The sequence below is a fragment of the Lipotes vexillifer genome, unplaced genomic scaffold (assembly GCF_000442215.2).
Source record: "Lipotes vexillifer unplaced genomic scaffold, Lipotes_vexillifer_v1.1 scaffold1889, whole genome shotgun sequence".
NCBI lineage: Eukaryota > Metazoa > Chordata > Mammalia > Artiodactyla > Lipotidae > Lipotes > Lipotes vexillifer.
This window is the reverse complement of record NW_006779863.1, coordinates 104,764-117,667: the sequence shown is the minus strand read 5'-3', so window position 1 is coordinate 117,667 and position 12,904 is coordinate 104,764. Positions and strand designations below refer to the sequence as shown.

The 12,904-nt window shown below is 37.5% G+C and overlaps 1 protein-coding gene across 1 annotated transcript in view; it reads left to right on the top strand.

Annotated features, from left to right (window-relative positions):
- Positions 1-12,904, top strand: part of LOC103077903 (transient receptor potential cation channel subfamily M member 3-like) — a 104,464-nt gene that overhangs the window by 26,699 nt on the left and 64,861 nt on the right. The window contains exon 5 of the mRNA XM_007452998.1: positions 11,949-12,162. Coding sequence (XP_007453060.1) covers positions 11,949-12,162 — 214 coding nt within the window. The remainder of the gene's footprint in view (positions 1-11,948; positions 12,163-12,904) is intronic.

Here is a 12,904-nt window from a genome sequence, read left to right as displayed (position 1 = left end):
GAACCTTAACCCCTCCTGAACACTGCCCTTCTGAGCAGTGTGACTGGGCTGGTGGCACGACCATGAAGCCAGCACTGAGGCTAGGTCTCGCCTGCCCTAGGTGGTCTCAGAGCAGTCACTTCAAGGGAAAGCCTTTCTTTCTGAGTCTAACCTGCCAAGTGAGGACCACTTTTTCTTTTTTATTACAACCCAATATTTAACAAGTGGGAGTCCCCACTGTTCATCTAGGCACAATGAGCATTTTGTCCACTTTGGATACTTGGCCTTGAATTATTCTGATTCTCCTGTCTAGACAAAGGGGTGGAGTTATCCATAGGACAGATGACTTGTTTTATCAGGCAGGACAGTCATTTTGTGCCAACCTGTGCCTTCTTTACCTCTTGTTCTCTCCAGCAAACCGACATGCAGTTCATCAAAGGGAAAAATCAGCAACTACTGTCTGTTAAAGAGTGCCAGTCTTTAGACGGGGAAGCCATGGTTAAATATTCACCAAGACTGAAGTGAAACAGGTCAACTAACTTAATATGTCTTTGGTCCCCTTCTCCTGACAAGAATATTTGAAAGTTGAAATGTTTTTTAACAAAGTGGTCAAAAAATTCTAGAGGGCAGATTAACTTTGACCTTCATTAATTTTTTAAAAAATAAGATATAACATTAACTTTTCCCCTCAAGACAGCCCAAAATAAAGCACTTAGGTCTTCAAAATGCCGATGTGGTCTGGGCACAATTTGAGGCAGAATCTGCCATAGTTTGGTAGAAGATACAGTTGGAGAAAAGGGACTCATTATTAAAATGTGGTGGGCTATGTGAGAACCATATCTCACGTATGTATCTATGTTACCACATAGACAGTACAGCATGATGTCACAGGACTTTGATCACCAAAGACCCTTGAGGGATCAATGCAATGGTTCTCTACTTGGAGGCTCACAGTAACCTATGAGGCTACTACCAGTGCCCGTGCCCAGGAATCATTCCCAGAGAGTCTCTTTCATTGGTCTGATATAGAACCTGGACATCGAAAGTGTTTTATTTATTTATTTTATTTTATTTATTTTTGGCTGCATTGGGTCTTTGTTGTTGTGCGCGGGCTTTCTCTAGTTGCGGTGAGTAGGGGCTACTGTTCTTTGCGGTGCGCGGGCTTCTCATTGCGGTGGCTTCTCTTGTTGCAGAGCACGGGCTCTAGGTGCACAGGCTTCAGTAGTTGTGGTGTGTGGCCTCAGTAGTTGTGGCTCACAGGCTCTAGAGCACAGGCTCAGTAGTTGTGGTGCACGGGCTTAGTTGCTCCATGGCATGTGGGATCTTCCCAGACCAGGGCTGGAACCCGTGTCCCCTGCATTGGCAGGCAGATGCTTAAGCACTGCACCACCAGGGAAGTCCCCAAAGTGTTTTAAAAGTTAGCCCAGTTAATCTGTTCAGCCAGGCTTAAAAAATACTGAATAATCCCAATCTCTCTACCTATTTTATAGATGAGGCAACTGGAGCCCAGAGAGGTTAAATTATTTTCTGAGAGTCACCCAATTATTTGACAAAGATAGTTCTCAAACTCAGGATCCTTAGCACTCTCCATCAGTTCTGTTTCTTCTCTGTCATGTATTCCTGGTGCAGCCTATAATAAATGTTTTGAAAGGAAGCTAATTACTATTATGTTTCTAACTCTTTATAAGGGTTTTGAAAACTTTCTAATAGAATTATAAAATCACTAGTATTTGATGAGGTTAATTACACTCAAAAGCTGTGAACAGGAAGAGCTCTCTGTAAGATTGTGTCCTAGGTTAATGGAGCCATTTTCTGAGCCCTTCCCAGGACTCTGTGGTATTCTGTCCTCAGTTCTCAGGCTTGACAAACCCCAGTGAGATAGCAGTGAAACCAGCGTCTCTCACGCTTTACGGAGAAAGAAGTTGTGACACAGAACAAAGACATTCAGAGCTGACAGTCAGTGAAGGATTCTCTTTCCTCTCTCTTCTCTATACCAAGCCACATCTTACCAAAAAATTCATGCCCCCCAAATCCATTCCTGGGCTGTTAAAAAACCTGGCGGTTCATGCAGATGCTTCATAAAAACCAGAACATGAGGACCAAGGAAGAAGATACTAAGACACTAAAGCTCTGGTTTAGGCATTTTCTTACTAGACTGGGTTCCAGGTAACTTTTTAAAACTGACTGAGAGAGCAGTACCAAAATGGCCCAACAGCAGACATTGTTGGGTCCTTTCTCAAAGACTCTTCTTTATCTGGGGCTGAGTCTGTTAAATTATTTGGAAAAGGAAGCAGTGCTGGACTTAATTAGACAGACTCTTATTTGCTTACTAATCATCTCTTCCAGTTAATGCTGAGCTGACTTATAGACCAGGTAAGTATAACCTAATTAAGGACTTGTATTTAAACTTCTCAAGTCACCCACATAATTCTCTTTGGGTTTTCCCTTGCTGTTTACTCAGCTTATTAGATCAGGTTGAGCCCCTTATTACAGTTTTTGTGTAATTTAGAGAATTATTCCTGTGCTTCATTTTCACACTTAGAGCTGTTAACTGTTGAGTCAGCCAGGATGTAAGCCTTCTTCTCTGAGCATTACCAGAGAGTGTGTGAGAGGGAGTAGGTAAAACTGAGGAGATACTCAGGGTGGGTGCGGAGGCTGTCAGCTGCGTGACATCTACAACCTTACACTCTTAAAATGCTTTAGGATTAAATCTGATTTTTTAAAAATTATATTTCTTTGCATTATGCAGACTTGATCTGGGAATCAATGACTGACATGCACAAAATACATTAAATAAATCCCAGTTCACAAAACAAAATAGCTAATCACTGGACTATAGCTAACTAAGAAGCTTTATATAGCATGGTATGGTTTTTGAGGGGTTTTTTAATTGCTCTGTTGCTTTCCAGTTTCCGCCTTGAAACCTCTAGACCATTAGACTGGCAGTACCTTTGGAAAACCTTTCTGAAGCAGGGAAAGAAGAACCGACATTCCTCAAGAAACTCATCTTGTTCTAGAAAATTTTCTACAAAAGCAATTCTGGCAGAAAATTCATAGAGTACCCCTGCAACTGGGTCATATGCTCAGTGAAGTTTTATATTATTTCGAAACCTTTAGCTTTGGCTTATCAGCATCCATCACCTGGAAGCACCTGTTATCTAACATTGAAGAACCACAAAAACAATATAGAATAAATTACAATGGCATTTTCACTCCCAAAGTTTTGTGGGTCATCAAACTAGGAATCCAATAACAGTGACACCTTACATTTGCATTCCACATATTTTCTTTCTAGGGAACTTTTGCATACATTAAACCACCATAAGCATTAAACATTTGGTGCAAAACCAACGGCTCCATGGACTTGCAAAGCTGGTATCAGCAAAATGGTCTCAGCAGTCTGATACAACATATTCTCCTTGGCCACAACTTTAATTAAAAATACTCATTTAAAATGGGGCTACAGAGAATTAGAAAATGAAATGATGCTTGTCACAGATCTCAACAGAAAGGAAAATGGGACAAATTCCCACTACAGGCTCGGAAGAAAGGCATTGAAAATACTGTTAAAATAAATTTAGCTATAGTAGTTCCATTACTCAGAAAAAGTACTACTGAAATATACCAATTGGTTATTTCCCCAAATTAAAGATGGCTTCACAGTGAGAGTTAGAAAGATTTGTCATTTACCATTTCCTAGAGTGCAACCAGATTTATTGTTCTGTAAATATCTTCCCTTTTCATTTAAAAAGCTGGGCAAAATGATGTGAGTAAAAATTTAGGGCTGAAAAGGTGACAGATTAATTATCAGAGACAAATTGCTCCACAGCAAGTCAAGATCAGAATACCAAAGGAAGATTATTATTATTTTAAATTAAACAACCCAGCCTATTCTAAGTAGTGATGGCTGCTTCTCCACTATCCAGCCTTCACCCGCCTTGGGTGTTGTAAAGGGAAGGATACTGTCTGGTTTGTGACACCTCTGTACCAGTGTAATGCAGTGAGGCCATAGTAAAGTTGAATTCTACTTTGACAAGTGAACAGTAACATTTCTAATGATGAAGCAGGTTAGAGTGGCTTTGGAAAAAACTGCAGTGAAATCACCTACTAAACAAAAATAAATTTAGCAACTGGAAAAACCAAAAACTCAAGAGTTTTAGCTACCAAAGCCCTCTGCCATTCGAACAAAAGAAAAGCTCTAGTTTGCTCTTATAGTCTCACTTGCAAAATTTCATTTGTAAGTTTGTGGTTTGGAATTCAAAGTACGTGTTTTTGTGAAAATCATGCTTGTATGCATCGGCCTCCAAAGCACCTAAGAATAGATCAAATAGTACTATTTCAAGTAGAGCTAACTTCTGTTTTATACAGTACATTCTTTAGATGCTCTTCTGAATCTCATTAGCTCATCACACAGGCTTTCTGCTGTCAGGCAGGGGCACTAATGATGGCAGTGCAGGCATGGATAACTCATTTGAGCTCAGTTTATTTCTAGAAATTAAAATTAAGGAGCTAAGGGCATGAGGGAGAAGGATAGGATAGGTAGCCAGACAGAGGTAACATTTTCCCTCTGGACAGGTACTTTTTATAACTTGCACCAGTCACTCCTCAGATAGCTCAGAGTTGAGAAACAAAGGACTACTTTGAAGGGGACATTAAAGAGCTAACGGCAAGTTATCTGGATCCTGTTGTATGCAGAAGTCATTTATAATGTGAGTGCTTGTAACTCTTATCCAATTTACATATACTGATTTTTCTGCTGTTCCAGGCATTTCCCAGAATTTAATCTTTAGTGTTCTGTGTGGTGGTCAGGATCACCCTTACTTTACAAGAGAGGGTCTCAAACTGATCAGATGACTTACAGTGCCAGTACTGTAACTGATGCTAGAGTGTGATGCCACACGTGATTGGGAAACCTGTAAATAGGAGCACACATCACCACATCAGAGTACTGCCCAGGTAACAAAATTTAATATACACATTAGGAAGATTTCTTGTTATTTGTAAGGTGATTCCTTGGCAAGTAATGAGCTCACAAGTGGGCAGTCAAAATTGCTTATCTTGACAACCAAAATAGCTCCTAATTTCAAATCACATTGACCTTTGAGCAGAAATTGATTAATTGCTCCCGGTACAACCATTTATGACCTTGAAGCTGCTGATTCAGCACCTGAGTTAACTGTTATATTACAAGCCCTGGGAGAATTACTGAATAACCTGATTCTTATGGGTATAAGAATATAATTTAAAAATTGAAATCTCCAGGTAATCATAAAGTGTCATTTTATCCCTTAGTTTTAATTATCCTCTTATCCCTAAACTGTTTCCTTGAGCTGCTAAACAATAACATACAAAAAGTAACAAATTGATTCATTTAAATGCTTCCTTTTTTAAAAAATCTTTTATTCTCCAAGGAAGGAAAAAAATAAATCTAAAATAATGGCCGACATTAAAGGAACAGGGACACCTAGTACTTATGTTATTTATCAGTTTCTGGATATCAGGGGTGGGCTGTCATTAATCATGTGTTCCTTTGTATAAGAATTAGTCCTGGTGAAAAAAAATTAGGTAGTTGAAATTGAGTAGCTTATCAGTGGCTGCACTTTCCTACTTCTCATGGCCTGAGTAATTTTCCATTATTTACTCCATTCTTCTCTTTGATTTTTGTGTAAAATATTGAGTGTTCTTTCTTCCCTTGGGCCCAGTGATAAATGCTAGACACACCACTTAGAATCTTTGGTCTGGGGAAAAGTTGTAATCCTTGCTACTCCGGTGGTCCCTGGGGAGCTAGTTAGAAATGCAAAACCTCAAGTCCCACCTCATACCTACTGAATCAGAACCTGCATTTTTGAGGACCCCTGGGTGAGTTTTGCATGTTAAAGTTTGAGAAGCACAGCTCAACCTAGAGTTTTCAGTGTAACAGTAGCTTTAATAATGGGTTAGGTGAGTGGTTAATTACTAGATAACTAATTCTGACTCCCAGTCACTCACCATCCCTGGGTCTCAGTGTCATCTGTAAAGCAGAACTGAAATAGAGTATTTCTAGTTCCCATGATTGCTAAGATATTTCTAAACTCCCTTTTATTTCTGAGATTGTAACTACATCGTAGCCAGTACTGAAAGGCTTATCCAAAATCGTAGGTCAGACCAAACATGATCCCTCCACTCAAAGATCTTGCAAATAGGGAGATAAAACTGACACAAACAGGAAACAACAGGAAAAAAATATATATTAGACTGGGTTTGACTGAGAGTTATATTGAGTCAACATGAGCTTGCATTCCAAGGAGCAGTCAATAAGAGCCTTTGAAAGACAAGAATGGTTTATGTAGATGAAAGCGAAGGGACTGGGTTTTCTAGGACTTGGGGAATAACATTAGCCAAATACTGAGAGAAGGGGGGGAATGCCTCTTAAATGAGTAGGGTAAGGCCAAATTGTGGGGACCATGACAGGCAGAATGGGAGTTTATATATGATGTAACTATTTGAATTGAGAAATAATATGATCAAAAAGGAATTTGGGGGAAAAAAAAGAAAAAAAAAAAGGAATTGGGGAAAGAAATCTGCCTGTTGGTGTCTCATTGAGAACGCAGGGTTAGAGGAGCCAGTAGGACTGTTGCCACAACCCAAAATGACATCCTAGTAAAGAGCATTCTTATTTATTCTTAAAATAACAACTGAAGCAATAGAAGGAAAGGCCTGGATGAGAGCACCATTTGAGAAATCGATCGTTAGGACTTGCAGACTGCTTGGTTGTAAGTGAAGGAAAAGGAGAAGTAAGGAGAGAGGAGGCATTTATGTTTTTGAGGTCAAGAGCAAGGACCTGGAGTCAGACAGACCTGGGGTGTGAATCCTGTCATCACCACTTAATAGCTGTTGAACTTACTGTTCTTTCCTGTCCCCCGTAAATGTGGATGCCACCAACCTCGTAATTGGGAGGAGTCGATGAAATGATGCATGTAAAGCACACAGTATGTATGTACCTGGAACACAAGGGATTTGATTGTAGGTTTGGGGTTTTTTCTCAGTAGTTAAGAAATTGAGAGTAGAGAGAAATATGCATAGAAAGCCTATGAGCAACATGACCTTACACAGGCCAGACACTGAATACCTCTGTTTGTTCGTCTGTAAGACAGAGAACCAGGGACGAGGTGATCTAAGGTCATTCATTCATTCCCCCACTGGAGCACTTATTAAGTGAGTAACAAGTGTTTCGTGATCACCAGCAAGCCTTTTCTTCGTTTCCTAGCTAGGAAAAAGATGAAGCTAGTTCAAAAGGAATTTTAACATATTCACTAGATTCGTTGGTCACTTTCCAGTGAACTGCTTACATGATCAGTAAATTGGGTTCCTTATTGGTAAGTTGTAACTTTAGAAGCCCCAAAGGGAATTATTTACCAAGTGAGACTTATTCCTAAAAATGCATTAGGATTATTATTACTAATTACTATAAATAATTGAACTCCATAATATGTTATTTTTTAATATTCTTTCTTTCTTTCTTTCTTTAATTTTATTTTGGCTGTGCCAGGTCTTAGTTGCGACGTGTGCAATATCTTCATTGCTAGCACATGGGATCTTTAGTTGCGGCATGCGGGCTTCTTAGTTGTGGCATGTGAACTCTTAGTTGCAGCATGCATGTGGGATCTAGTTCCCCGACCAGGGATCAAACCCAGGCTCCCTGCATTGGGAGCGTGGAGTCTTACCCACTAGATCACAGGGAAGTCCCCATAATAATGTTATTTAGCTAGGTTACACATACTAAAATTATTACACAATCTCTGTAGTGATTTAGTATGATTGCTATATCTCTTCACATTGAGTTAATTAGTAATGTATGTGTGTCTGTTCCCAGACAGACACAGACACTACCTGTGGCTCAGAATCTCACATTATTTACCTGGCTAAATGAAACGTGCAGGTAGGATTGCTCAGTGAGGCATCGTGAAGTTCCAAAAGCCACAATCACACTACTTTTCTTGTTTTTCAAAACATTTTACTGTTCTCATGTAAGCCTTCTCTAATCATTGGGACTACAGCTTTACAGTTCTTCAGAAATTTTAGGAACCACTATCTAGGCTTGCAAGGGGATTTTAGAAGGATTTTTTAATTTTAGAAGGATTTTTATACTTTAGATGTTTTTCTATATTTAGAAGTGTAATTTATATCTCACCTTAGAAGAATATGGATTCTTATTTAGTTGGGGTTTTTTGAAGGAATAAGAAAGTGATACTGAAATAAAGTTACTGAATAATTTGAGAAGCAGTTTCTTAGCATCTTCCACAATGAACATTCTTGGTTTGTATAGTTTGGAAGCCTTGTGAGTCTCAGTTCTAGTTTATTTTACTAAATATCCCTTTCTAGAATTATTCAAAATGGTATAAATTTAATCTAGTAAAGCTACCAAATTTTAACTACTTAAGTAGCATAAGTTCAGTGTAGGGGCACAGAAAACATTTTATTCTTTTGTTTTATAGCGTTCATTATATAGATAGCTTTCTTATAAACAGTCACTCAATGAGATAATAAATATAACAATAGATAATTTTAAAAGCTTTTATTTAAGAAACGCTTGTGTTTGCTTCTACCACTGCAGTACCCTTTCTCCAGCCCCAAGGCTCCTTGCATGACACAAAAGCACATGTTGTTGTTGAAGATTTCTGCTGATATCTGAAAGTTCTTGCCCTCTACATGAGAGTTTGTGTACAAAATATGCGGTTTCCCACATTGTAAACTCTAGTTAAATTCTATTAAGTGATATGATTCTTTTTTTTAACATCTTTATTGGAGTATAATTGCTTTACAATGATGTCTTAGTTTCTGCTGTATAACAAAGTGAATCAGCTGTATGTATACAGATATCCCCATATCCCCTCCCTCTTGCACCTCCCTCCCACCCTCCCTATCCCACCCCTCTAGGTGGTCACAAAGCACTGAGCTGATCTCCCTGTGCTATGCAACTGCTTCCCACTAGCTGTTATATCACTTATTTTATACACTACCAAATGTAAAATAAGTGATATAATTCTTTTGATATAATGCACTTAGCTAAAATTGCTAACCTTTACTCTTTCCATTCTGGAATTGATTTTTGCTGAGTAGATTAAATCAATATAGAACCAGCTTGTTAGATTCTAACACTTCTTTGGATTTCTAGTATATGTATATGAGGAACTTTAGCTCTTTTGTATTTCTTGATTATGCAGCTTAATTTATCAAGCTACTTTGATATTTTGTATGTCTGTGCCTCACATTTCTGCTAAATATATTTAAAATATACTTTAACAAAAGAATTGACATATAATTTTTAAGGTTTTTGCAACAGTGGGGTCTCCCCGATCCCAAAAATATTACAATAAATTGTCATCTCCTGCATAACCTTTTTAATTTATACATCCAAAAGCATATGTTTGTATGATTACATGCAAGTCTATTCTTTTTGTGGTTATGCAACTTCAACATTAATACTTCACAAATTCCAAAATTAAAACTTTTCTCTCCCACATAATATATAGACTTTAGAATGCTTTGACTCTAATTACTACTCCCTAATTTATATGCTATATTATCCGGTGCTTTAGTTCTATCCCTTTCCACCATATATTAGACACTATTATCATTTTATATTTTACAACCAGTGCTTTTTAAGATTTACCCTGTATGTGCTAATATCTTTGTTTACCATTCTTTCTTGTATCTCAGATCATCCATCTGGGATCATGTAACTTCTGCCTGCTACATATATCTTAAAATTTCCTTCAGTGAAGTCTGCTAGAATTGAATTCTCAGTTTTGGTAGTCTAAAAATGTCTATAATATGCTCTCATTTTGGAAAGATATTTTTGCTGAATTCTACACTGACAGATAATTTCTCTTTGCAAATTGAAGACACTGTTCTGGCATCCATTGTTGCTGTTGAAAGTAAGCAATCAGTCTAATGAGTGTTTCTTTGTAGGTAATCTGTCCTTTTTTCTAGCTCCTTTTGAAGGCTTTTCCCCCTACCCTTTGGTGTTCTCTATGAGGTATCTGTGCGTGGGGTTTCTTTTTATTTATCTTGCTTGGGATTCATTGAGCTTCTTGAATCTGAGAATTAGTATCTTTTAGTAATTCTGAGAAATTCCCAACCAATATCTCTTCAAGTATTGGCTCTTCCACATTATCTCTTTTATTTCTATCTAGAATTCTGATTACGTCTTCTAAAATTCTCAAATTTTCTTCTATGTTTTCAATTCCTCTATTTTTCTAGGCTGCATCTGGCTTATTTCTCTGGATCTGTAGTTAACATGTCTGATCTCTAGTTTCATTTATCCCCTGTATTTTTCATTTAAATTGTTATATTTTAATTTCTAGAATTCTCTTTTTTACTCTTTTTCAAATGTATGTGATCATTTTTTATAATCACTTGTTCTTTATTCATATGTTCAATTTTCTCATTTATGTTTTTTAACATATTAAATGTAGCTATTTCATATTCTTTCTCTGAACATTTCAGTATCTTTGAGGATCTTATTTTTCTATCCGTTGTCTTTTGGTTCTCATTCACGTTGCTTTACTTCCTTTTGTAATTTGTGATTTTATTTTTTACAATGAAATAAATGCTTATTTTCCCATGGGAATTATTTGAGACCTGGATTGATGATGTATTCCTCCACAGAGAATTTGCATTTACTTCTGAGAGTTATCTGGAGCCATTACCCCACCAGAACCATCTTATATTAAATACTCTGATGTTTCTCAAACCACACTGAGAGTGTGAATGTGGACCAGAACCTGTATGAGGACCCACTTTTGTTTATAAGTAACCAGAGGAGAATTTTTTTTTCCCATCTGCTGAGAATCAAGGTTGAGGCAGGCAAGTTTCCTTGCTCTGTTCTTCTGATCATCAGCCTTATTTATTTTTCTTCCTTACACTTGCGAGTGGAGCCCTTTGAAGTATCCCAGCTTTATGTGGGGTCTCTCCTTAGGCACCTAGGCACCCCCATACTGCATTAAGCTACCAAAGCAGATGCTCATGGTCTTCCAGGATTCAGGAGAAAGCCTCAAGGCCAAAGCTTGCTTTGGTATTTCCTTACCTCCTGAGATTCCAGCTTCTACTTTGTTTAGGTATCTGAATATTCTCTCTTTTCATGCCAGCTCAGCAATACATTTCAAAAGGCTTTCAGGTGCATTTGCCCAATATTCCAGTTGTTTCCAGCTAGAAATGAAATATTTATATGATTAAAGACCTAAATGAGTATGTGTGTATATATATATATATATATATATAGTTATATAGATGTTTATCATTATATGTATTTATAGCATTTTATTTATATATACTTATCATAACTTTATTTCCAGTTGGATCTGGTAATACCTTGTTATCTGCTATGCACTTCAATTTTTTTCAACTATTCTACAAAAATAATTGGAATGACTTCTGTCACTTTTCTTTGAAAGATAAAACATTTGGTATGCAGTTATTTTTAGATTTAAATAAATATAATCAGCTGTTACCATATTTTAAAATTCTTGTTACATTATGTAGAACTGTAGAATTTTTCAAAACCTCTCAAAATCATAGGGTCACGGAAACAGTCATATCTAGGTCCAGTGGGTATAGAGGGATAATTTATATTGAAAATGTTAGCAACATTTGAACTGTTGCACAAATTTTAAGGTTGGTAAAATATAAATACGATTTCCTTTGAGCAAAGAACCCATCCCAGGGAAAGTTGTGTTTACACTGCATTTTAGAAAGTTAAATAATTTAAAAATTTGTAGTCATTCAGAATTTCAAGAAAACCTTTTAAAATGGAATCCCTTTGTCTAGAAGGCTCTTTTGGTAAAGCAATTGATTTGCCCCTTTTAAAAACTCTAGTTTTTATAAGACGTTTTCTTCAAGTAACTATACATATCATTGCAATCAGTGAAGATAAGCAGCCACAGTCAGCCCTGCCCTGTCTCCCTAATCAATGGTCATCCTTCTTCTAGTACGTACGAGTATCTTTCGATACAAAACCTGATCTCCTCCTACACCTGATGACCAAGGAATGGCAGTTGGAGCTTCCCAAGCTTCTCATCTCAGTTCATGGGGGCCTACAGAACTTTGAACTCCAGCCAAAACTCAAGCAAGTCTTTGGGAAAGGTCTCATCAAAGCAGCCATGACAACTGGAGCATGGATATTCACTGGAGGTGTTAACACAGGTAATTGGAAGTGGGACAGAGGACAACATAAGGCCACGAGAATGTTGTGACTAAGGTCATTTTCTCCTGAGGTTAAATATATTTACATTCCCCCACCTCAGCCCCTACACCTGTGTGTCCACACCTGCTGGTTATTGCTCCTTTCACTGAGTCTCTCTCCTTCCTCTACCTAAATGATAACTGTACTGTCATTTCTCAACCAAGAAGAATTATTTACACTTAAGAAACAGATTGGGATATTTAATACTCGACTCTACAGAATTTATAAACACGACTAGTGGAATTTCACAGGATATTTTCAATACCTCAATTTGCCAAATAGGCATCCAGTAATTTTTTTTTTGGACAGTGGATTTTCTAGAGGTTAAACTGTTTGTGATGGAGAACTCCAGACACTTGTTCTAGATGAGATACGGGGCATGTTTTCGAATTCTTGGGAGCTTAATTAAAGACCAGCAGTGAAAGTGATGTTTTCAAACAAATAAAGGAGTGAAAATGATTCTGGGTCAACCTGACTTAATCACCACAATCTGAGAATAAAAGAACATAATTAAATCATCTGACTATATTCTATATATCTGTTTCCCCCACCACAGGATTCTAAGGACATTGGTGCTTCAGCCTTCTGAGTTTTGACCTTCGTTTCTTGTGAAACATGGTGCACCAGCTCTTTGGAAATACGGTACATTTGAATTAATCATGATAAGAGGATCAAGTTTACAGTGTCACTCATGAATTTTAA